This window comes from Oncorhynchus tshawytscha, linkage group LG12 (assembly GCF_018296145.1).
Source record: "Oncorhynchus tshawytscha isolate Ot180627B linkage group LG12, Otsh_v2.0, whole genome shotgun sequence".
Classification (NCBI taxonomy): domain Eukaryota; kingdom Metazoa; phylum Chordata; class Actinopteri; order Salmoniformes; family Salmonidae; genus Oncorhynchus; species Oncorhynchus tshawytscha.
Genome location: NC_056440.1, coordinates 54,392,845 through 54,419,674, shown reverse-complemented (window position 1 = coordinate 54,419,674; position 26,830 = coordinate 54,392,845). Strand labels below are relative to the sequence as shown.

General features: G+C 41.8%; 1 protein-coding gene across 2 annotated transcripts in view; it reads right to left on the bottom strand.

Moving 5' to 3' along the window:
* The window catches only part of LOC112232295 (LARGE xylosyl- and glucuronyltransferase 2), a 71,850-nt gene that overhangs the window by 31,146 nt on the left and 13,874 nt on the right, over nt 1-26,830 (bottom strand). For both annotated transcript variants that reach the window (XM_042330756.1, XM_042330755.1), the window contains exon 2: nt 1,123-1,310. In XM_042330756.1, coding sequence (XP_042186690.1) covers nt 1,123-1,222 — 100 coding nt within the window. In that variant the 5' untranslated portion in view covers nt 1,223-1,310. The remainder of the gene's footprint in view (nt 1-1,122; nt 1,311-26,830) is intronic.

The following is a 26,830-nucleotide window of genomic DNA, read 5'->3' as shown; positions in this document are numbered from 1 at the left end:
AGTGTTACTCTTCAGCTCCACTATATGCATTGTGTTGCTTTGCCATCAGCGTCACGTCAATGTGAAGTTTTACCTGCTACACAGAGTTCGTTGTTTTGAGAGAGGAGCCTTTATTCTATTTTGCCTACTGTACCATATTCAACGATTATGCGTAAGTATAATAGCTTTGGTCCAGTTTTTCGTAAGTACTGCTAGTGGTTGTACTAAATGATCCCCTAATTTCACACGCTGCTTTTGAACCTAGCTAGTCAATGTAACTAGCTAGCTAGTAGTAGTAGCTTCTTGACTACAATAACCAGTGGTGTATAGTCGTGGCCATGTGCAACCAAAATCGTCTTTATTTGTCATCAATTCAAATCACAAGATAGAATTAACGTTTGCGTCAGCCATCGAGAATTTAACCTCTGTGATTCTTGAGCTTGGACGCTGACATTGGACGTGACGCATCGTGAGCGCAACACGGGCAGTGAAGCAGCATTCATTGATTTCAAGGAAGCATTTCCTCAATGGCTGATGGCAATGCCGGACAAGGGCCTCCCGGATGGCGCAGCGACTCCTGTGGTGGGCCGGGCGCAGTGCATGCTAGCCAAGGTTGCCAGGTGCACGGTGTTTCCTCCGACACATTGGTGCGGCTGGCTTCCGGGTTGGATGCGGCTGGCTTCCGGGTTGGTATCGGAGGACGCATGACTTTCAACCTTCGTCTCTCCCGAGCCCGTACGGGAGTTGTAGCGATGAGACAAGATAGTAGCTACTAACAATTGGATACCACGAAATTGGGAGAAAAAGGGGTAAAAAGTTTGAAAAAAGTAAACAAAGGGTCGTTACAGTTATTGTTATTTTGAGGTCGTAAACATTATTTTGAGTCTGACATTTCAAAATGGAAATTACAAACTTTAGAAGCCTTTTTAAACCTTGAATGCACTACAAGTTTGCAATCTCCATATTCCTGCAACAACAGGATGCTCAAATTAAGATACGGCATCTGTATACCGTTGTTTAATGTGTTTTTAAAGTAGCTACAGTACATGCATACATGTGTTTCCTATTCCTTTCTTCTGCAGCTCAGTGGAAAAGTAGTTCCGGTCAGTCATGTAACCATGGCGACGGGTCGGTACTACTTACTCTCCAGGTTCCCAGCCAGCAGGTAGAGCCAGGTGAGCAGGATGACGGCGGTCAGAGATGCCACCAGCAGCTTCAGACGACCTCGAAACGGCATGTGCATGATGGGACGGCCGGGAGGGGGCGGGGGCGGGTGGTGAGGGCTCAGGTGGGGCTCAGTCTCACATCCACTTCCTGCTGCATCCTCTCATCTGGAGGGAGAGACGAGGAGAAAGAGAGGAGGAGGGAGAGGATTAGCATGATGCTATCACAAAATGCTTTAGTGGCATAACAGTGCAGTTTGTATTCCAGCAAAGCAGAAGTAAGGACACGGAAATGCCAGGGGCATAATTAAAATATGATGTCATCTCACTCTCATAACACAAATACAAGCACAGGCATGAATGCTCAAACGCGCACGCACACACACATGTGCACGCAAGCACACACATACACACACAGTTTATTCACAGCCAGGCTCAATTGGCAATAAGTGCGGGAAGACTCTCACTCTCTCTCTCTCTCTACCTCCCTCTATCTATAAAGGCTATAAGAGTTCCAGGTCCTCTCTTTGTTTTAGGATGAGCTTAATTAATCAGGTTTCACTTTAATTAGATGCAGGCCTGAAGGAAACAAGATTGGATGCAGCTGCCAATTAAAGAAGAGAAGTCAAAAAATATCTGGGAGTTTATGAAAAGAAGAGTGTGTCTGGCCTGTGCTTTGCTGGTGTGAAAACTCTGGTGAGAGAGAGAAGAGAGGGAGGAGAAAGTGGAATGGGTGGACGGTATAGGGGTGAGATTAAACTGAACTCGCTCCTTGACCCAGGTTTTCATGCAGGTTGACTGGGATGAGTCTTGTCCTAGAGGCAGAACCGAGCGATTCCTGCTAAATTGGCCAGCTGCAAAGTCAAAATTGGCTATATTGTAAAAGTTCATGAAAACAAAAATGTGCTTTTTGGTCTTAATTTAAGGTTAGGGTTAGGCATTAACATTAGCAGTGTGGTTAAGGTTTAAAATCTGATTCTATGACTGTACCAGCTTGTGACCACTCTGCAGAGCAGACTCCAGAACAAGATACATGATGAAAAACGCCAACCTGTGGGTATCATCTACTTGACATGTGCGCACACACACCCTCAAGACTGTCAAATGAACATCCTGACCTTCAGTGTGCAACTTTACTTAAAACAGGCGCTTAACTTGGTTGCTCGAGGTGTGTGTGTGTGTGTGTTTGCTCAAGGTCTCTCATTCCAATGGATTCTCGTCACAGCGCCTACAGCTAGCAGACTCTAAAACGACAAGGACAAAGAGCACTGCTGATAATGCCAGCGAGAGAGAGAGAAAAGCAACAATACCACAACATGCTGGAGAGCAACTCCGACATGTGCAGTATATTAACGAAAAGTATAATTCTATAGAAAATGCTATTAGTAACATTAATAACACAACAACCAAAGCCATAGCTGGCTCACAGTCCCTGATTTAGATGACCATCCTAGATTACGGAGACGTAATTTATAGATCAGCAGGTAAGGGTGCTCTCGAGCGGCTAGATGTTATATACCATTCGGCCATCAGATTTGCCACCAATGCTCCTTATGGGACACATCACTGCACTCTATACTCCTCTGTAAATGGGTCATCTTTGTATACCCATCGCAAGATCCAAGGGTTGATGCATATTTATAGAACCCTCTAAGGCCTCACTCCCCCCTATCTGAGATATCTACTGCAACTCTCATCCTCCACATACAACACCCGTTCTGCCAGTCACATTCTGTTAAAGGTCCCCAAAGCACACACATCCCTGGGTCGCTCCTCTTTTCAGTTCGCTGCAGCTGTCGACTGAAACGAGTTGCAAAAAAACACTCAAACTGGACCGTTTTATCTCCATCTCTTCATTCACTCAGACACTCTAACTGACAGCTGTGGCCGCTTCACGTGATGTATTGTTGTCTCTACCTTCTTGCCTTTTGTGCCGTTGTCTCTGCCCAATAATGTTTGTACCATGTTTTGTGTTGCTACCATGTTGTGTTACTACCATGTTGTGGTCATGTTGTGTTGCTACCATGCTGTGCTTTCATGTGTTTCTGACATGCAATGTTGTTGTCTTTAGGTCTCTTTTGCCTTCAGGTAGGCCGTCATTGTAAATAAGAATTTGTTCTTAACTGACTTGCCTAGTTAAATAAATACAATTTTTAAAAACAGTCAGAGTAAGTGAGGGCTGTTGAGAGGTTTTGTATGTTGGATAGGGAAAGAGAGCCAGGGCCTGCAGATACAGAAGAGAAAGGCGAGAGGTGTTTCAACCGAACCACCCACCTCAACGGGCCCCTCTTCAGGAGGGTTGGCCAACCCTGCCTTAAAAGGAGAGTTCAACAATCCCCTCAAATCCACAGTTGATTCAACTATAACCTCAAAATAAATTCACGCCAAATACCCCATACATTTCCTTGCTGTGCTTTTATAAGCACAGTTACTGCTCTTTGCCTGTTAAAGTACAGTAATAGTACATGTGATCCACATAGCATTGAGGTTACGCCCTGGAGCTACAACACCTGGTCAAGGTGATATCAGGAAGGGGATTTTTTCCCCAGAAACCCTTGGCTGCATCAAGTGATAAATACTGCAAGATATCTGCTTTTGAATCTTTCTTATTTTCTCTCTGATCTTTCATATGTTTTTCTCTGTGTGTGTGTGTGTGTGTGTGCTGAAGATAAACCCATTCTGAAATTATTTACACCACAGGTGTAAATCTCTTTCTTTTTCCCTCCCTCCCTCCTGCCCAGATCATAAAACAATGTTATTAACCGGTTCCCATGCTTTTAAAACAAGGATTCTGTTCAGGAACAGCATAGATCACTTCCGTTACTGGCTCTGATTCAGTTTTATTATTTTCCAGTTTTCGGCTCTGTTCCCTGAACCGGTTCCAAACCCTGGTTTAAAATCCTACCCCAAACTTTAACCCTTATCTTAACCATATGGAATTAATGCCTAAGCTTAGCCGTCAAAATGTCTGTGTTTATGGTCAAAAGTCGAATACTGCAGTCAGACCACAAGATTTGTTGGAAAAATAATAAAAACTAAACAGAATACAACCCTTCATGCATTGTCCTCCAAAGCAGAAATTCTTAATTTGTTAGGTACAAAACAGCCAAAGTTTTCTATTTCACATTATTGTAGAGCATAGTGAATGGTGCCAAGGGAAACCTGCCTGTTCCTGTATTTCTAAGCATGGCTGTCAATAAAACACGAGAAACATATAATGCAAGTAATAGTGCAATAAAGAGCTGACGCCATTGTGTAAAGGCTTTCATCGGTAGCTTCCCCATTAAAAGTGAAGGGGCTTTTAGCACTGAGCTAAGCAGGAAGGGAGATATCTCTGATTAGGGCATAATCAGTTTGGCGCTTCCTACATCAGAGAACCATGATAACAGAGACAGTTAATCATCTACTCTCTTTCTCTATTTTGACCTCAGCCCAGGGTTCACACACACACGCGCACACACACTCTTGAGATTAGATTCTTGAGTGAAAACCAGACCATCCATTCAGAGTGGATACGTTTACCCCTGTCTGTATGTCTGTGAGTGTATCTGTGGCACAGACGGATTGGGTCCCTCTGCATTTGTTTGACCTGGCTTGTGTTTGTGTGTGTGTGTGTGTGTGTGTGTGTGTTTGATACGTGGGTTGACTCATAACCTGCAGTCCCCGCAGTTATATCTGCGGGTCGGGCGGATGGCTGTCGGGTTGAATAAAGAGAAAATAGTACAGAAAAAAAAATCTATAAAAGCATAATTCTTGTGCAATTTACATCTAGGCCTACAGGCTACATTGAGGTCTGGCATTAGTGCATAAACCTAAGCTTTAGGGCCTAACTTCACATCTGCCAAATAGCCTACACACCAATCCCTCAAGCTTTTGGGAACGGATAGAAAAAGTGAATGTCTTTCCACTGAGGCAAAAAAGTACAATGTCAGAGTTTAATTCAATAACAGAAATGCTGCAAAATGGAGAATTCATGCATTTTTGGGAAATATTTGGTGAAGTGGTAAAAGAGGATGGTAGCAGTGTCGGCTATGTTGTGTGTGTGATTTGTGTGAGGCACTATATGAATTCGACAGACACTAGACGGAGACCTCTAATAGACCTATGACACGTCAAGGGAACTGTAGCCTACTGTTCAGATGGGTTAAATGGAAACTGAAATCTGGATAATGACTGTAGGTCTATAACCTCTCACATAGTCTTAACATTAACTCCTGCAGAAATAAGCCAGTCTTGCAGTAAATTGATACGAACAAGCTCAAGTCAGAATTAGATGTTCATCTATGTTTCTCAAACATCACATTTCGAAGTCTTTAAGTGTTTAGGTATTAACTCAGAATTTTTAAAGGTAAGGCATTACCTTTCGAATGGTTAAGGTAAAGGGTTAAGGTTTGGGATAGGCTAAAAACAAAAATCGCAAAAACAACTTTCTATTGCTGGATTCAAACATGCAACCTTTGGATGCTTACACCCATCCCACTCCACAACACCCGAGCAAAACCGAAACCTACTTGAAGGTAACAGCGCTCACTGTTACCCCTAGTGGACGGTTTACACGTCTTCGCCAGACATCCTCAGACATGGATGGACGTCAAATACTGACTTGTATCAAGGGTGAGCTGGCTGATTGATACAGAGATGACATAGAACAATGTTGTGATGTCAATTACACTGTAAAAGTAGAAAGTCTCAAAACACCATGATTGTGTAATGAAACCATGACAACTAAACTGAGATCTGGTGTTTGAAGAGTGTTTGAATGTTAACCCAATGCAAGTGTTTTAATGCACAGAATGTTTGAGGAATATACGGTAATGGAGTCTGTTCAGGCGTGTGTCGGGGGAGATGACAGAGAGACGCAGCACACACACACACACACACCTTTCTCTCTTCTGCATTTCTCTCAGAGCAGGGTAAGAAACACAATTATCACCCCGCTCAATAATCTGTGCTCACATGATGGTTCACACACTTCACAGTAACAGCAGGGAGTTTTCACATGAAACTGCAGTTTAGACAGTTAGACTCTGCTGCTCATATCACATCTGCTGCAGCTCTGACTGCTATCATAAGAGAGTGTGTGTGTGTGTGTGTGTGTGTGTGTGTGTGTGTGTGTGTGTGTGTGTGTGTGTGTGTGTGTGTGTGAAAGAGACAGAGAGAGAGAGAGGCAAATCAAATCAAAGTGTATTGGTCGCGTACACAGATTTGCAAATGGTGTTATTGTAGGTTCAGCGAAATGCTTGTGTTTCTAGCTCCAACAGTGCAGTAATACCTAGCAATAATAATACAACATTTGTAAAACACACGCATAATCCAGAACAATTAAGAAATTAAGAATTATCAGTACGAGCAATGTCAGAGGCAGGAATATAACTATATATATACATATAATACATACGGTGTATTCTGAAAGTATTCACACCACTTGACTTTTTCCACATTTTGTTACGTTACTGCCTTATTCTAAAATAGATTTAATAAAACATTTTCCTCCTCAACCTACACACAATACCCCATAAAACAGGTTTTTAGAAATGTTTTCAAAGTTAATAATAATACAAAACAGAATCCTCATCCTATCATCAGTGATCATCATCCTACAACTTGATCGGAGTCCACCTGTGGTACATTCGACTGATTGGACATGATTTTGGAAGGCACACACCTGTATGTATAAGGTCCGACAGTTTACTGTGCAGGTCGGAGCAAAAACCAAGCCATGAGGTCGAAGGAATTGTCCGCAGACCTCTGAGACAGTATTGTGTCATGGCACAGATCTGGGGAAAGGTACCAACAAATGTCTGCAGCATTGAAGGTCCCCAAGAGCACAGATTTGCGATGTCAACTACACTGTAAAAGTAAAAAGCCTCAAAACACCATGATTGTGTAATGTAACCATGAAAACTAAGCTGAGATCTGGTGTTTGGAGGTTGTTTGAATGTAAACCCAATACAGGTGTTTTAATGCACAGAATGTGTTTTTAAACAGAAATGAATTACTCTGAAACACCCAAAGTGGTTCTTCAACCTTAGTATTGTTGTTTTGAAAAGAGTATTGTGAAAACACAGGGTTTTAGTGCACATAAAAGACAGCATCGAAAACACAACAACTGTTTCTCATACAATCAATGGTTTATAGCCTAAATATTGATTGATGACAAGGGCCGATGGAGAATATTTGATGTGGAATTACACCTTTCTTTTTTCAATGCTTTTTTAAAGACAGATTAGAAACAGGAGGGCAGTAAAATGGTACATTTTGTTGGAATTTGACACACTCAACCACACTGCAAGAAATTATTCTGGGGTTAATTGAAATGAACTCAAACGTGAAAAATGAATGCAAGTCGTGTAGTGTCTGTGGTCTAGCAATAACGCACACGGCTTAAACATGTCTCCCCTCTCTATCCACCGAAGACGGGGCTTAAATTCCCCGCTCCAACCCAGTCTGTTTCTCCCACCTATCTGTTTCCCCTCTGTCATTTCATGACTGTTTCAATAGTGTCAAAATACAACCAAAATACCTTTAAAAAAATATGTATTTAAGTTATTTCTATGATTTATTAATTTCATTCTACCAAAATAAAGAATAAATTCAACTAAATATATTCCTAAAAATATAAGTAACTTTCATGAGGAAAATGTCGTGATCGAACTCATTGGAAGTCTGGTTTTAATCACTTTGCATTTTATATCCTGCCATGTGACTCTGATGTTAAAGGATTGTGCATAATGCAACATTTTTAGACTTTATCATTCTTTCACACAATGTTGTATACGTGTTTGACGAAAGAAAAGTCTATTTTTCTATGAGTAATAAGCTCGTTGTGCCACGAGGTGTAATGGATCTTGATGAATGGATATCAAAACCATCAGGCAAATTGATGGTGAATGAAGACAGCACCCATTCAAGCCTTCATGATTGTCAATGGAAGAGGGCAAGTGCAGAGTCCCACAGTTTTGCTGTTCAACCAGTTAGTGTTGATGGTTTGAACACTGAGCTTGACAATACCTGCCAAAATGTTATACAATGGCAAATGATCAAATACATAAAACAATGTTAAACATTAAAACACTTCAGAAAAAGGGATCTAATTATGCATTAGAAGGGATTCTAATCGTAATGGTGTTTAGGAGCTTTAGAGTGAGGAAACGACACCAAAAGAGAAGGTATCTAATTCGGCACTAAACAGGACTCGAAACACCAAAATAGTGTTTTCAATCATTTCTTTTTAGTGCTCCCAGTCTCTGGCAAGGTGTTGCACACAACACTTAAGTGGCGTTACAACACACCGTGTTATGTTTCAAAACATCTCAGGATAATGTTTTTCAGTACTCCACCAAAGTTAAAGTTTCATCTCCTTCAAGTTGGTGGCAGCTCAGTCGCCACTAGTTTTGGTGTTACAAAGCACTTTTTAAAAATTTATTTTTACCCCCTTTTCATGATATCCAATTGTTAGTCGTTACTATCTTGTCTCATCGCTACAACTCCCGTACGGGCTCGGGAGAGACGAACGTCGAAGGCCATGTGTCCTCCGAAACACAACCCAACCAGGCCGCACTGCTTCTTAACACATCCAACCCAGAAGCCAGCCGCACCAATGTTACGGAGGAAACACTGTGCCCCTGGCAACCTGGTTAGCGTGCACTGCGCCCGGCCCGCCACAGGAGTCACTAGTGCGCGATGAGACAAGGATTTCCCTACCGGCCAAACCCTCCCTAACCCGGACGACGCTAGGCCAATTGTGCGTCGCCCCATGGATCTCCCGGTCACGGCCGGCTGCGACAGAACCTGGGCTCAAACCCAGACTCTCTGGTGACACAGCTAGCACTGCAATGCAGTGCCTTAGACCACTGCACCACCCGGGAGGCCATAAAGCACTTATTTTTAACAGTGTAGACTCCCGAGTGGCGCAGCGGTCTGAAGCGTCATTAAGGACCAGGGTTCGATCCCGGGCTGTATCACAACTGGCTGTGATCGGGCGGCGCACAATTGACCTAGTGTCATTTGGGGAGGGTTTGGCCAAGGGGGGCTTTACAAGTAGACTGTCATTGTAAATTTGTTCTTAACTGACTTGCCTAGTTGAATATATATAAATATTTTTTAAATAAACATTCTGGTGAGCAAAAGTTTATTTGGTCTTCAAGGGCAACATATACTGACAGAAGGGAAGCTGCATGATTCTAATTACAGACAAGTTGACAAACAAATAGCCTACCAAAATGTCAGAAATTATAAGCAGAAACATATTTAAATTAGGCAAAAAACGATTCTGCACCCCCTGTCAAAAAATCATTGCTCCTTCTCTGACTGTAGCCTACAGCGCATTTTCTATATTTATTAGCAATTTCGGGTGGGTGTGTGAATGTTTGCATTAGCGTTTGGTTGGCTGACTGTGTGTCATCATGTATTGTTGTTGCAGCCTCCCTAGATCACTTCTGTTCACTTCAAATCAGGTCAAATCAGGCTTTATGTCACTTGGGGCAATATACAGTAATGGAGTCTGTTCAGGCGTGTGTCGGGGGAGATGACAGAGAGACGCAACACACACACACACCTTTCTCTCTTCTGCATTTTTCTCAGAGCAGGGTAAGAAACACAATTATCACCCCGTTCAATCATCTGTGCTCATATGATGGTTCACACACTTTGAAGTAACAGCAGGGAGTTTTCACATGAAACATGAAACTGCAATTTAGACAGTTAGACTCTGCTGCTCATATCACATCTGCTGCAGCTCTGACTGCTATCATAAGAGTGTGTGTGTTTCTTTGTTTTTGTGGGTGTGCGAGTGTGAGTAGTGGCGGATTTACGTAGAGGTGATGTGGCCATCTTGCCGGGGGTGGCACGGGGCACCCGCACCATAAAACTCGTAAAGGTGACCTTTGCGCGATCATTTCTAATTTCTAATCGCTCGTTTGCATGTCACGTCAATGATATCATGTCCCCGTGTGGGACTGTGGTTCAATTAGCCTTGTCGGAGTGGGCACCCTGATTGTAGTTTGTGAGCTAGGCAGGCTACTTCCAGGGAAGGTCTCCCACTCAGAAGTACGAGATGGGGCGGAGGCAGGTTGACCTCAGGTCTCCCCACTGTAACGGTTTTCTTCTGTGGACGAAGGATCGGACCAAAGCGCAGCGTGGTTAGAGTTCAACATCTTTAATAAAGACCATAAACGTGAACACTACAAAATACCAAAACAACAAATGTGAAAAACCGAAACAGTCCTATCTGGTGCATAGATACAAAGACAGAAGACAGGAAACAACCACCCACAAAACCCAACACAAAACAGGCTACCTAAATATGCTTCCCAATCAGAGACAATGACTAACACCTGACTCTGATTTAGAACCATTGAAGGCCAAACATAGAAATGGGAAAACTAGACACACAACATAGAATGCCCACTCAGCTCACGTCCTGACCAACACTAAAACAAAGAAAACACAAAAGAACTATGGTCAGAACGTGAAACCCACTGGAAGCCCGAGGTCGGGGGAGCGGGTGGGAATCTATCAAATAGAGGTGCTCCAACATTGTACAGTACTAATGTTTTATTTATTTATTTTTCTGACCAGGTAAGTTGACTGAGAACACATTCTCATTTACAGCAGCGACCTGGGGATGTAATTAGTCAATTCGGTCACACTACGACACACTACCAAATGAACCACAATTCATTCATAATACTTTTGAATATACAGTTTCACGGACAAATTGTTGTTATTTTTTGTTTTATTTTGTGTGAAATGGTTAAGAATAATATTAATAAACCAATGTGCACACCACCAAGGTGAATTGGTTTAGTCTTGTGTCGTGGAAGATTCAGAATTTGTTGGTAACATATGTAAGATGTTTTATATTTATCAAATGTGTGTAAGTTACTTCTCATCAGAATGGTATTTTTGTATAATACTGTGGCGAGGGTTGCAGTATCTGTTCTATGTCAAGACTAAGTTGCATGGCCGCAGAGAGGGGAGAGGTCAAAGTATCATCATGTGTAAACATATCTCTTGACTCCACAATGTCTGTGTGCCAGTTCAGTGTGTCTCTGTGAGCTTGTCCAGGAGTTTGTATTTAGAGTTGGTTGTATCTAAATGACAATTTGATATATGCCTGTTGATATGGAGGGTTGGTTTATGGTTCTGGGGTTTGAGTAAGGGGACAAAGCTGAACGATTTATTATGTCTATGCTGTCTGACTATGTGTGATCTTTGCTATAAAGGATCCCATGTTGCCATTGTGTGGGGACTCTCAACTTTTCATTAGAGATACTGAACTGTTGAAAGTCAAAATGCTATAGAGCTTATATAATTAAAGATGTACTTTTATAACTAACTCTGACTTGTGTGTGTGGTTTGCTCCCATGATTAGGTAAATAGAGGAAATTTCTATGACATTTGGCGACGAGGAGGGGATGTGAATCTTCACTCGGTGACCGTTCCTACGATCTAGGTAAATAAATCGTGCACGAGGGATCCCCCAAACTTGGGATCTCAGGGAGAACCACACTTCGGGAACGAAGCAGATGGACCAACCTTTGATCTAAGAGGAAGCGAGCCGAGTGGATACCACATCTCGAACTGAGTTTTTTGTAAGAAAAAGGTGAGCGAACCACACACAGATTTGAAGTCGAGTTTTTTAATTATGCCTGTTACGTATACTCTGAGCGTGAATTCCTTTATAAGGAAGCACCTTGGCGGCGTAAGCAGGGCCGAGTCAGAGGAGAGTAATCTGGGGGTTTTGTGGACTCAAAAGATACTCTGTACTGTCCGGTTGCCAGTGACCAAGAGCCCTCCTGACACTGAATTGATCACAGTGGGGATTTGGTGCGGTCTGTCGGGGTGAGGAGCCAGGGTGACTGTGTGTTCTAGGTGAAACACGGTACTTGGTGAAGCCCTATTGGAAGAAGGACCTCATTCTGTGCGTCTGTGTGATTTGTCTAAGTGACCCTCAGATGTGGTGAATTCCAATTATTTTAAATGTGCTAGCCAGGTATGCCCTGGGTTACTCTGTGTGAGTAGGTAATAGTTGTCGGACCGTTCTGTGTGAGCGGGGTAGGGTTGACTCTGTGTGGGCAAACCTTTTGATGTTCTGCGTGGACGTCTGAACAGTTCTATGTGAACATCTGACCAATCCTGTGTGGATGATCCTGAAAGTTCTGTGTGAGTACCTAAGATTTTTAAAGTTTTATTTGGATTCTATGAATTATTTGAAATTATGATAAATGGTATGTGTGTAAATCAAATCAAATCAAATCAAATTTTATTTGTCACATACACATGGTTAGCAGATGTTAATGCGAGTGTAGCGAAATGCTTGTGCTTCTAGTTCCGACAATGCAGTAATAACGAGCAAGTAATCTAACTAACAATTCCAAAAAAAAAAAAACTACTGTCTTATACACAGTGTAAGGGGATAAAGAATATGTACATAAGGATATATGAATGAGTGATGGTACAGAGCAGCATAGGCAAGATACAGTAGATGATATCGAGTACAGTATATACATATGAGATAAGTATGTAAACCAAGTGGCATAGTTAAAGTGGCTAGTGATACATGTATTACATAAGGATGCAGTCGATGATATAGAGTACAGTATCAACGTATGCATATGAGATGAACAATGTAGGGTAAGTAACATTATATAAGGTAGCATTGTTTAAAGTGGCTAGTGATATATTTACATAATTTCCCATCAATTCCCATGATTAAAGTGGCTGGAGTAGAGTCAGTGTCATTGACAGTGTGTTGGCAGTAGCCACTCAATGTTAGTGGTGGCTGTTTAACAGTCTGATGGCCTTGAGATAGAATTGTTTTTCAGTCTCTCGGTTAGCTTTGATGCACCTGTACTGACCTCGCCTTCTGGATGACAGCGGGGTGAACAGGCAGTGGCTCGGTGGTTGATGTCCTTGATGATCTTTATGGCCTTCCTGTAGCATCGGGTGGTGTAGGTGTCCTGGAGGGCAGGTAGTTTGCCCCGGTGATGCGTTGTGCAGACCTCACTACCCTCTGGAGAGCCTTACGGTTGAGGGCGGTGCAGTTGCCATACCAGGCGGTGATACAGCCCGCCAGGATGCTCTCGATTGTGCATCTGTAGAAGTTTGTGAGTGCTTTTGGTGACAAGCCGAATTTCTTCAGCCTCCTGAGGTTGAAGAGGCGCTGCTGCGCCTTCCTCACGATGCTGTCTGTGTGAGTGGACCAATTCAGTTTGTCTGTGATGTGTATGCCGAGGAACTTAAAACTTGCTACCCTCTCCACTACTGTTCCATCGATGTGGATGGGGGGTGTTCCCTCTGCTGTTTCCTGAAGTCCACAATCATCTCCTTAGTTTTGTTGACGTTGAGTGTGAGGTTATTTTCCTGACACCACACTCCGAGGGCCCTCACCTCCTCCCTGTAGGCCGTCTCGTCGTTGTTGGTAATCAAGCCTACCACTGTTGTGTCGTCCGCAAACTTGATGATTGAGTTGGAGGCGTGCGTGGCCACGCAGTCGTGGGTGAACAGGGAGTACAGGAGGGGGCTTAGAACGCACCCTTGTGGGGCCCCAGTGTTGAGGATCAGCGGGGAGGAGATGTTGTTGCCTACCCTCACCACCTGGGGGTGGCCCGTCAGGAAGTCCAGTACCCAGTTGCACAGGGCGGGGTCGAGACCCAGGGTCTCGAGCTTGATGACGAGCTTGGAGGGTACTATGGTGTTGAATGCCGAGCTGTAGTCGATGAACAGCATTCTCACATAGGTATTCCTCTTGTCCAGATGGGTTAGGGCAGTGTGCAGTGTGGTTGAGATTGCATCGTCTGTGGACCTATTTGGGCGGTAAGCAAATTGGAGTGGGTCAAGGGTGTCAGGTAGGGTGGAGGTGATATGGTCCTTGACTAGTCTCTCAAAGCACTTCATGATGACGGATGTGAGTGCTACGGGCGGTAGTCGTTTAGCTCAGTTACCTTAGCTTTCTTGGGAACAGGAACAATGGTGGCCCTCTTGAAGCATGTGGGAACAGCAGACTGGTATAGGGATTGGTTGAATATGTCCGTAAACACACCGGCCAGCTGGTCTGCGCATGCTCTGAGGGCGCGGCTGGGGATGCCGTCTGGGCCTGCAGCCTTGCGAGGGTTAACACGTTTAAATGTCTTACTCACTTCGGCTGCAGTGAAGGAGAGACCGCATGATTCCGTTGCAGGCCGTGTCAGTGGCACTGTATTGTCCTCAAAGCGGGCAAAAAAGTTATTTAGTCTGCCTGGGAGCAAGACATCCTGGTCCGTGACTGGGCTGGGTTTCTTCCTGTAGTCCGTGATTGACTGTAGACCCTGCCACATACCTCTTGTGTCTGAGCCGTTGAATTGAGATTCTACTTTGTCTCTGTACTGGCGCTTAGCTTGTTTGATAGCCTTGCGGAGGGAATAGCTGCACTGTTTGTATTCAGTCATGTTACCAGACACCTTGCCCTGATTAAAAGCAGTGGTTCGTGCCTTCAGTTTCACACGAATGCTGCCATCAATCCACGGTTTCTGGTTAGGGAATGTTTTAATCGTTGCTATGGGAACGACATCTTCAACGCACGTTCTAATGAACTTTGTATAAAGTAATGCGGAGAATGATTAGATACAATTTAAACCGCCCATTCGTAGACGTACGTAGGTTTTGAGTTGATATCTTAAATGGATAATTTGACAAAGATTACGTTTTTAAGCACTATTAAAATAATCTACAAAATCTGGGAAATTGAGCTGTAGAAACTGATTAGTGTGTGTCCACTTTTTGTTATCTTACCCTAACGATGTAACTATAAAACGCATATTGGATTATCTCCGTCTGGGTGAAACATGTTAAATTAAACTGCCTTTAAGGTCTGAACATGTTATAGTTTTTCTTCCCAGTATGAGAGAAGTTGCGGGATTTATTGAATAAACTGTTTTCCATAAAGTTAAAGAGAATTCGAGGGATGCTCGATGTAATTTATAATGTTGTACAAAGCCTAAGGTTTTCCATCAAACTAATTATCATTGCGTGATTAATGTGATGTAGTAAAGTAATTGAAATACGTTGCATAAGTAAACATAATCTACTTTTATTAAAAGGCAATATCTGTTTCCTAGTCATTAGTGTCGATTTTATTCTTTGATTGCTCATATATTCATTTGGAATTTGAGAATCATAGCTGGAATATGAGAATCATAGCTGGAATATGAGAATCATAGCTGGAATATGAGAATCATAGCTGGAATATGAGAATCATAGCTGGAATATGAGAATCATAGCTGGAGTAACGTTTTGTACTATCAAAATTGGGCTATTATTCTTCTGGGAATTACCGATAGTGACGTGTTTTGATTTTACTTTGTAAATGGGGTTTATATCCAGAGAATTTTTGTTTTTCACAATAGCATTAGTGGTTCAGTGGTAGAATTCTCACCTGCAACACGGGAGGCCCGAGTTCCGTTCCCAGTCATGGCGCTGGCTGAATTCAGAGTTTTTGATTGTAAATAATCTATCTGTATGTTTTGCCTGGAAAGTTATGGTCGCTAGTGTTTGTATAAGAGATAAATTGAACGTTTTCAATAGATTGTTTAGGTTAAATTGATAGACTAATTCAATTTACAGTGCCTTGCGAAAGTATTCGGCCCCCTTGAACTTTGCGACCTTTTGCCACATTTCAGGCTTCAAACATAAAGATATAAAACTGTATTTTTTTGTGAAGAATCAACAACAAGTGGGACACAATCATGAAGTGGAACAACATTTATTGGATATTTCAAACTTTTTTAACAAATCAAAAACTGAAAAATTGGGCGTGCAAAATTATTCAGCCCCTTTACTTTCAGTGCAGCAAACTCTCCAGAAGTTCAGTGAGTATCTCTGAATGATCCAATGTTGACCTAAATGACTAATGATGATAAATACAATCCACCTGTGTGTAATCAAGTCTCCGTATAAATGCACCTGCACTGTGATAGTCTCAGAGGTCCGTTAAAAGCGCAGAGAGCATCATGAAGAACAAGGAACACACCAGGCAGGTTCGAAATACTGTTGTGAAGAAGTTTAAAGCCGGATTTGGATACAAAAAGATTTCCCAAGCTTTAAACATCCCAAGGAGCACTGTGCAAGCGATAATATTGAAATGGAAGGAGTATCAGACCACTGTAAATCTACCAAGACCTGGCCGTCCCTCTAAACTTTTAGCTCATACAAGTCGAAGACTGATCAGAGATGCAGCCAAGAGGCCCATGATCACTCTGGATGAACTGCAGAGAACTACAGCTGAGGTGGGAGACTCTGTCCATAGGACAACAATCAGTCGTATATTGCACAAATCTGGCCTTTATGGAAGAGTGGCAAGAAGAAAGCCATTTCTTAAAGATATCCATAAAAAGTGTTGTTTAAAGTTTGCCACAAGCCACCTGGGAGACACACCAAACATGTGGAAGAAGGTGCTCTTGTCAGATGAAACCAAAATTGAACTTTTTGGCAACAATGCAAAACGTTATGTTTGGCGTAAAAGCAACACAGCTCATCACCCTGAACACACCATCCCCACTGTCAAACATGGTGGTGGCAGCATCATGGTTTGGGCCTGCTTTTCTTCAGCAGGGACAGGGAAGATGGTTAAAATTGATGGGAAGATGGATGGAGCCAAATACAGGACCATTCTGGAAGAAAACCTGATGGAGTCTGCAAAAGACCTGAGACTGGGACGGAGATTTGTCTTCCAACAAGACAATGATCCAAAACATAAAGCAAAATCTACAATGGAATGGTTCAAAAATAAACATATCCAGGTGTTAGAATGGCCAAGTCAAAGTCCAGACCTGAATCCAATCGAGAATCTGTGGAAAGAACTGAAAACTGCTGTTCACAAATGCTCTCCATCCAACCTCACTGAGCTCGAGCTGTTTTGCAAGGAGGAATGGGAAAAAATTTCAGTCTCTCGATGTGCAAAACTGATAGAGACATACCCCAAGCGACTTACAGCTGTAATCGCAGCAAAAGGTGGCACTACAAAGTATTAACTTAAGGGGGCTGAATAATTTTGCACGCCCAATTTTTCAGTTTTTGATTTGTTAAAAAAGTTTGAAATATCCAATAAATGTTGTTCCACTTCATGATTGTGTCCCACTTGTTGTTGATTCTTCACAAAAAAATACAGTTTTATATCTTTATGTTTGAAGCCTGAAATGTGGCAAAAGGTCGCAAAATTCAAGGGGGCCGAATACTTTCGCAAGGCACTGTAATGGAAACATACTATAACATTAGACTACATGAACTTTCCTGCTCAAATTAACTGGTGTTACTTAAACAATCAAACCAAGAATCAATAACCATCAGAATCTATCCTTACGATGTTTTATGATTCAGACATCCAGTCTCCCACAAATCTCTGTTGCCCACCTAGCGAATCAGCTGCTAGAAATACAAAAAAATGTACCTGAACAACGGTCAAAACACTTAGAGTAAGGTTATTGTATATTCAAACTAATAATGCAAATTTACGTTTCATTTGGATAATGAAATTAGGGTCATTTGTAATACTGCTTTCAAAATCATTTGTGTAATTGGTAAATATGTTTCTTAGCCATATTTGTAATTTGGCCCACTGTGGAGGGCATTGCTTTTAACTAAGGATATGCTGACTTAAGTCTATTTTCCTATGACCATAGGGGTTAAATAATTTTTCTTTGTGGAGTTTTTTTTCAGTTTAGTGATTTTAATTGGATTAGGTTAGCTGAAATGTTGTTTTATATTTGTTTTCAGTTTTGTTTTACATTACTCTCATAGGGAGAGATGTGTGTAAAACATGGGGGAGGATTCAGTTTTTTGAGGGTTTGAATTGAAGTTATACAACTTAAGTGATATGTGAATGAGTGTATTGTATTGTTGAGTGTATTGTATTGTTGAGTGTATTGTATTGTTGTGTTTGTTTTGTTCTATTCCCGAGGTATAGGTCTAATTTCTTGATCCTTGGCTCTACGATGGAGTTGACAGTGAGATGGGGAGTATAAACCAATTTGAAAGAATAGTTTCAATAGAATGTTTTGATATTCTATGTGAAATATGTTTTGATATGTGTGTTAAGAATAATTGTTAAAAGTAATCATTTATCATGTAGTTAATGAACTGAACTGAACTAAACTGTTGTTCTCATCTGTTCTTTCGAGGTTATCATGAAAAGTGACATCAGACGGTATCTTAATGCATGGAAGAGATAATATGGACCGAATGGTGTGTGTACCTCAAAACCCCCTCTAACTGGCTGAAGAAGGGTGACAAAGGCATTGAAGGAGGCTTTCCAAACCACTTCTACTGAGAGAAAAGAACCAAGCCAGAAATTGGTGTACAGTATCAGATCTAAGCTATCAACTGCTTTTCTTTCATGGTTCTGTCATACTGTGATGAGTCCACTTGGAGTGATCATGGAGAAAGATCTGTTCTAACATTTTCTTATGATGCTGGTATATTGGTTGACGAATGGACAAGACATGAGTGGTAAAGATGAGACATTGAAATTGGGACATTATCATGGGCCGTCCACTTTGAACTGTAAAGCTATCTGAAGAAAAACGAAGATGCCAGAAGATGCCGTGCCTGTGTAGGGGGGGTTTAATCAAACTGTGCCATTAAAATTGTTTATACTTTTGTGGTATCAGATTGATTGAAGAGGTCTACACCATGTAAATTGTAGTAATTTAGATTAAGAGTGCATTGAGATACTGATCTGTATTAAAATCATGATTAAAAAAGTTAATAGTAGAATTATGGGATAATTATACTGTATGTAAATCTGCTAATATTGATGTGTGTTAAATTGAGGTTTTTCCTTTGAGTGATAAGACAAATTTGAATCACTGAGGAGTGCTATTCTAAATATTGGTTTGATAAATAGTTGGGTTGTTACTTATGATTTGGAATATGAATGATTTCACTGACCTATTCTCTATTCCTGAGTATATTTCTGAGCATGAGTACTTAGAGGGATGTCTGTCCTATATGTTGTGAGGAGACATGTGTTTAGACACTGGTTCTCATGTAACTTAAAGAGCATTTACATGTCATGCTTTTATTTTCCTCAAATGTATTATTCTGTGTTATTTAAACATGTGCAAGTTTGTCTTGTAGAATAAAGGTTGTAAACTTAGTTTCAGAAGGGAGAAAGCTTACATATAAGCTAAGGTATTTGACATTAAGGGGATTTGAATTTTTAAAGATTGAGTATGTTACTATTCTGATTCTTCAGAAGGGACTGAGTCCCTTGAGAGGGGAATGTCGTGGAAGATTCAGAATTTGTTGGTAACATATGTTAGATGTTTTATATTTATCAAATGTGTGTAATTACTTCTCATCAGAATGGTATTGTTGTATAATACTGTGGCGAGGGTTGCAGTATCTGTTCTATGTCAAGACTAAGTTGCATGGCCACAGAGAGGAGAGATGTCAAAGTATCATCATGTGTAAATATATCTCTTGACTCCACAATGTCTGTGTGCCAGTTCAGTGTGTCTCCGTGAGTTTGTCCAGGAGTTTGTATTTAGAGTTGGTTGTATCTAAATGACAATTTGATATATGCCTGTTGATATGGAGGGTTGGTTTATGGTTCTGGGGTTTGAGTAAGGAGACAAAGCTGAACGATTTATTATGTCTATGCTATCTGACTATGTGTGATCTTTGCTATAAAGGATCCCATTTTGCCATTGTGTGGGGACTCTCAACTTTTCATTAGAGATACTGAACTGTTGAAAGTCAAAATGCTATAGAGCTTATATCATTAAAGATGGACTTTTATAACTAACTCTGACTTGTGTGTGTGGTTTGCTCCCATGATTAGGTAAATAGAGGAAATTTCTATGACACTTGACTCTTGGTTGACAGTGTCGGGGGATGGGTAATGAACTGACGCTTGAGTGCCAAATCAACACAAATTTGTTTCTATTTGTCTTTGTTATTTCTTTTTGATATTTATGAGGAACTGGGAGACTAGTCAGGGAAAGATGAACGGAGGAAAGTACAGAGACATCCTTGTTGAAAACCTGCTCCAGAGCGCTCAGGACCTCAGACTCCATCAGCACAATGACAGTAAGCACACAGCCAAGACAATGCAGGAGTGGCTTCGGGACAAGTCTCTGAATGCCCTTGAGCGCCCCAGCCAGAGCTGGGACTTGAACTCGATCAAACATCTCTGGAAAGACCTGAAAATAGCTTTGCAGCGACTCTCCTCGTCCACCCTGACAGAGCTTGAGAGGATCAGCAGAGAAGAATGGGAGAAACTCCCCAAATACAGGTGTGCCAAGCTTGTAACGTCATACCCAAGACAACTATATGCTGTAATTAGAGGTCGACCGATTAATCGGAATGGCCGATTTAATTAGGGTCGATTTCAATTTTTCATAACAATCGGAAATCTGTATTTTTTGACACCGATTTGGCCGGTTTAAAAAATATATTTTTTTTACACCTTTATTTAATCTTTATTTAACTAGGCAAGTCAGTTAAGAACACATTATTATTTTCAATGAAGGCCTAGGAACGGTGGGTTAACTGCCTTGTTCAGGGGCAGAACGACAGATTTTTACATTGTCAGCTTGGGGATTCAATCTTGTAACTTTACAGTTAACTAGTCCAACGCTCTAACCACCTGCCTCTCATTGCACTCCACGAGGAGCCTGCCTGTTACGCGAATGCAGTAAGCCAAGGTAAGTTGCTAGCTAGCATTAAACTTATCTTATAAAAAACAATCAATCAATTACTCATAATCACTAGTTAATTACACATGGTTGATGATATTACTAGTTTATCTAGTGTGTAATCGATATGGTCCGTATTTGCGGTTCCGTATTTCACTGAAAGAATAAACGTCTTGTTTTCGAGATGATAGTTTCCGGATTCGACCATATTAATAACCTAAGGCTCGTATTTCTGTGTGTTATTATGTTATAATTAAGTCTATGATTTGATAGAGCAATCTGACTGAGCGATGGTAGGCACTAGCAGGCCCGTAAGCATTAATTCAAACAGCACTTTCGTACGTTTTGCCAGCAGCTCTTTGCTGTGCTTCAAGCATTGCGCTGTTTATGACTTCAAGCCAATGAACTCCCGAGATTAGGCTGGTGTAACCGATGTGAAATGGCTAGCTAGTTAGCGGGGTGTGCGCTAATAGCGTTTCAAATGTCACTTGGAGTAGTTATCCCCCTTGCTCTGCATGGATAACGCTGCTTCGAGGGTGGCTGTTGACGATGTGTTCCTGGTACGAGCCCAGGTAGGGGCGAGGAGAGGGACGGAAGCTATACTGTTACACTGGCAATACTAAAGTTCCTATAAGAACATCCAATAGTCAAAGGTATATGAAATACAAATGGTATAGAGAGAAATAGTCCTACAATTCCTATAATAACTACAACCTAAAACTTCTTACCTGGGAATATTGAAGACTCATGTTAAAAGGAACCACCAGCTTTCATATGTTCTCATGTTCTGAGCAAGGAACTTAAACGTTAGCTTTCTTACATGGCACATATTGCACTTTTACTTTCTTCTCCAACACTTTGTTTTTGTATCATTTAAACCAATTTGAACATGTTTCATTATTTATTTGAGGCTAAATTGATTTTATTGATGTATTATATTAAGTTAAAATAAGTGTTCATTCAGTATTGTTGTAACTGTCATTACTACAAATAAAAACAATAAAAGAAATCGGCCGATTAATCGGTTTCAGCATTTTTGGGGCCTCCAATAATCGGTATCGGCGTTGAAAAATCATAATCGGTCGACCTCTAGCTGTAATCACCGCCAAAGGTGCTTCAACAAAGTACTGAGTAAAGGGTCTTATGTAAATGTGATATTTCAGTTTTAGATTTTTAAGACATTTGCAAAAATGTATAAAAACCTGTTTTGCTTTATCATTCTGGGGTATTTTGTGTAGATTGATGAGGAGGAAAAAAAACAATTTAATCCATTTTAGAATTAGGCTGTAGCGTAGCAAAATGTGGAAAAGGTCAAGCGGTCTGATTACTTTCCGAAGGCACTGTATAAGGAAGATTGACATAGAGAAAGAGAGTGAGAAAGAATGGCAGAAAGACAGAGAGAGCTCTGAAGTTAACTGCAGTAGCTTTGCCATTAGGATCGTGGAATAGTTCTAGGGGGACTGTGAAGTTGTTAACTCTACTCGGCTCTGTTATCAACAGCCACACACACACACACAAGCACGCACACAAATATTCAGCATTACATGGTCTGTTGGTCATTTGAACCCAAGCTAATATGTGTCATCTCGTCTGGCCACCCTCTAAAATCAGCCTTTATCACTCTGTGTCTCAAAGTCCCTTATTTTCCCCTCTATTCCCATCTCGCCCTCAGTCTTATTTCAGAGCACTTCTACTGTTCTGGTAATGGAAAGATTAACACTTCTCCAGTGCCAATCCAAGTTGATAGCTCACAGCCTCAACAATTCACAAACAATGGGTTTGATTATCAGTGGGAGATATTAAAGGTCAACTGCAAAACCCAGCATCATATGATGCAAAATGCATCATACAGGCCAGATTTCCGGTATTTTGGAAAGTGACAAATCTTGAAAACTTGATGGCTGACATGCAAAATTTTTTGGGATTATATCAATAACAGACTAATGAAACAAACACCAAAAGGCAGTGTTTGGGTGAAGTTTTCCTTTAACGTCGCAACCACTTTACAGTCTTTACACACTTGTCTTGTGGTAGTTAAAGCACACGAGCGCACACGCACACGGCCCTTCAAAAGTTTGGGGTTACTTAGAAATGTCCTTGTTTTTGAAAGAAAAGCACATTTTTTTGTCGATAAAATTAACATAAAATTGTCTCCCGCAAAACACCAATCTCAATGTCAACAGGAAAGAGGTGACTCCGGGTTGCTGGCATTCTGGGCAAACTTGCTAAGAAAAAAAACACATCTCAGACTGATGTCACATCTCAGACTCACATCTCAGACTGAATGAAAATAAAAGATTAAGATGGGCAAAAGAACACAGACACTGGACAGAGGAACTCAGCCTAGAAGGCCAGCATCCCGGAGCCACCTCTTCACTGTTGACGTTGAGACTGGTGTTTTGCGGGTATAATTTAATGAAGCTACCAGTTGAGGACTTGTGAGGTGTCTGTTTCTCAAACCAGACACCTCTAATGTACTTGTCCTCTTGCTCAGTTGTGCACTGGGGCCTCCCGCTCATCTTTCTATTCTGGTTCGGGCCAGTTTGCGCTGTTCTGTGAAGGAGTAATACACAGCTTTGTATGAGATCTTCAGTTTCTTGGCAATTTCTCGCATGGAATAGCCTTCATTTCTCAGAACAAGAATAGACTGACGAGTTTCAGAATAAATGTCTTTGTTTCTGGCTATTTGAGCCTGTAATCGAACCCACAAATGCTGATGCTCCAGATACTCAACTAGTCTAAAGAAGGCCAGTTTTATTGCTTCTTTAATTAACACAACAGCTTTCAGCTGTGCTAACATAAATGGCAAAAGTGCTTTCTAATTATCAATCAGCCTTTTAAAATGATAAACTTGCATTATCTAACACAACGTGCCATTGGAATACATGAGTGATGGCTTCTGATAATGTGCCTCTGTACGCCTGTGTAGATCCATTAAAAATCAGCCATTTCCAGCTACAATAGTCATTTACAACATTAACAATGACCAATTTGATGATATTTTAATGGACAAAAATGTGCTTTTCTTTCAAACACAAGGACATTTCTAAGTGTCCCCACACTTTTGAACGGTAGTGTGAATAGAAAACAGATGTAGTACTAGAAACACATGGCATGTGGGGCGGCAGTGTACCTTAGTGCTTAGAGCGTTGGACTAGGAACCGGAAGGTTGCAAGTTCAAACCCCCGAGCTGACAAGGTACAAATCTGTCCTTCTGCCCCTGAACAGGCAGTTAACCCACCATTCCTAGGCCGTCATTGAAAATAAGAATTTGTTCTTAACTGACTTGCCTAGTTAAATAAAGGTAAAAAAATGAGGGAATTACATGCTTGAGGGCAGACTAGGGTAGCATTCCTGGGAGACAGATATACATCTATAGAGGACTCTAGTCTAGGAATTCTAGGTGGGAATGGTTTTCAGGTTACTGAAGGCCAGAAGGAGAGCGAGATGTTCTGCAGCCTGCAGAAACATGAGAGCAAGAAGCAAAATAAAGGATTCTGGACAAATATCCATGACCTATCATTACCTATCTGTTAGCTATCCCTTATCTATCATAGATCATCGGCATCGATCACAGAGGCCCAGAAAAAAATTATTTCAGAATATGGTTTGAAAAATGTAAAGAAATTCTTCTCCTAATCGGAAAGAAAAGGTGATTCAGCAGTGTGTAAGGTGTTTCTCTGAACTGTGTGAAAATCTGTTAATCTTCACGCATGAATGCAAGGACTCTCTCACATACACACACACTCCACACAGCAAGAGAGTGTGTGTGACCAATCAGAGCCATAGTAAAAAAGAAAAGCAAATCCTGGTTAAGATCATTCAATTCTAGTTTGAATAAAAGGTGGCCCAGAAAAAAATGTCATATTCATATAATGTTTGTTTACAATATGGAGGATTGTTTGCTGAGCTAAACCCCAGCTGTCACAGGGAAGGAGAACACTTCCAGACAAACTAAACACCTTCTTTGCCCGCTTTCAGGATAATACAGTGCCACCGTCGCAGCTCGCTAACAAAGACTGCGTTCTTTCCTTCTCAGTGGCTGACGTGAGTAAAATCTTTATAAATGTTAACCCTCGCAAGGCTGCTGGCCCAGACGACATCCCTAGCCGCGTTCTCAGAGCATGCGCAGACCAGCTGACTGGTGTGTTTACGGACATATTTAATCGCTCCCTATCCCAGTCTGTTGTCCCCACATGCTTCAAGATGGCTACCATTGTTCCTGTACCCAAGAAGGCAAAGAAAACTGAACTAAATGACTACCGCCCCGTAGCACACTTCTGTCATCATGAAGTGCTTTGAGAGGCTAATCAAGGATCATGTCACCGCCACCTTACCGGCCACCCTAGAGGGTCCACAGATGACGGTCCACAGATGACGCAATCGCCATCGCACTGCACACTGCCCTATCCCATCTGGACAAAAATAATATTTATGTAAGAATGCTGTTCATTGACTGCAGCTCAGCATTCAACACCATCGTACCTTCCAAGCTCATCATCAAGCTGGAGGCCTGGGTCTCAACCCCTCCCTGTGCAAATGGGTCCTGGACAGTTTGACAGGCCGCCCCCAGATGGTGAAGGTAGGAAACAACATCTCCACTTTGCTGACCCTCAACACTGTGGCCCCACAAGGGTGTGCGCTCAGCCCTCTCCTGTACTCCCTGTTCACCCATAACAGTGTGGCCATGCACGCTTCCAATTAAATCACTACCACAGTAGTGGGCTTGAACACCAACAATGACGAGACAGTCTACAGGGAGGAGGTGAGGGCACTCGGAGTGTGGTGTCAGGAAAACAAGCTCTCACTCAACGTCAAAAAAACAAAAGGAGATGATTGTGGACTTCAGGAAAAAGCAGAGGGAGCACCCCCCATCCACATCAAAGAGACAGCAGTGGAGAAGGTGGAAAGTGTTGTTCCTGGGCGTACACATCATAGACAAACTAAAATGGTCCACTCACACAGACAGTGTGGTGAAGACGGTGGAACAGCATCTCTTCAACCTCAGGAGGCTGAAGACATTTGGCTTGTCACCCAAAACCCTGCCAAACTTTAACAGATGCACAATCGAGAGCATCCTGTCGGGCTGTATCACAGCCTGGTACGGCAACTGCTCCACCCTCAACCGCAAGGCTCTCCAGAGGGTGGTGCATTCTTCACAATGCATCACCGGGGGCAAATTACCTGCCCTCCATGACACCTACAGCGCCCGATGTCACAGGAAGGCCAAAAAGATCATCAAGGGCAACAACCACCCGAGCAACTGCCTGTTCACCCCGCTATCATCCAGAAGGCGAGGTCAGTACAGGTCAAAGCTGGGACCGAGAGATTGAGAAACAGCTTCTAATGGCACTTTAATAATGTCTACATATCTTACATTACTCATATCACATGTATATACCATCTACTGCATCTAGCCTATGCCGCTCAGCCATATACTTATATGTACATATTCTCATTCACCCCTTTAGATTTGTGTGTATTAGGTAGTTGTTGGGGAATTGTTAGATTACTTGTTAGATTAATGTGTATTAGGTAGTTGTTGGGAATTTTTAGATTACTTGTCAGATATTACTGCACTGTAGAAGCACAAGCTTTTCGCTACACTCGCATTAACATCTGCAAACCATGTGTATGAGATCAAAACAATTTGATTTGATTTGAGAAACACTAAAGCTGAAGGTTACGCTAGATCACAGACTAACTAATCTCACCTCAGTTTACAATCAATAATTTACCTGGTTATGCAGAAACACGCACGGACGCCGACACACTAATACTCACAAACATGCTCAGGCGTACACACAGGCACACACAACGTCCTCCTCAGCCCCCCGTAGAGAGTGACGCTACAACAGATTAAGTTGAGTATCCTTCAATGGCCTGCAGAAATAACAACAACTGCAGAGATAGTTGCCTCGTCCCATCTGCCCTACTTTGTTGTTCTAACATACTGTCGCCTCCGACAGCTCACTCTGGATGACTCAGTAACAACATAAAACAAAGACAGAA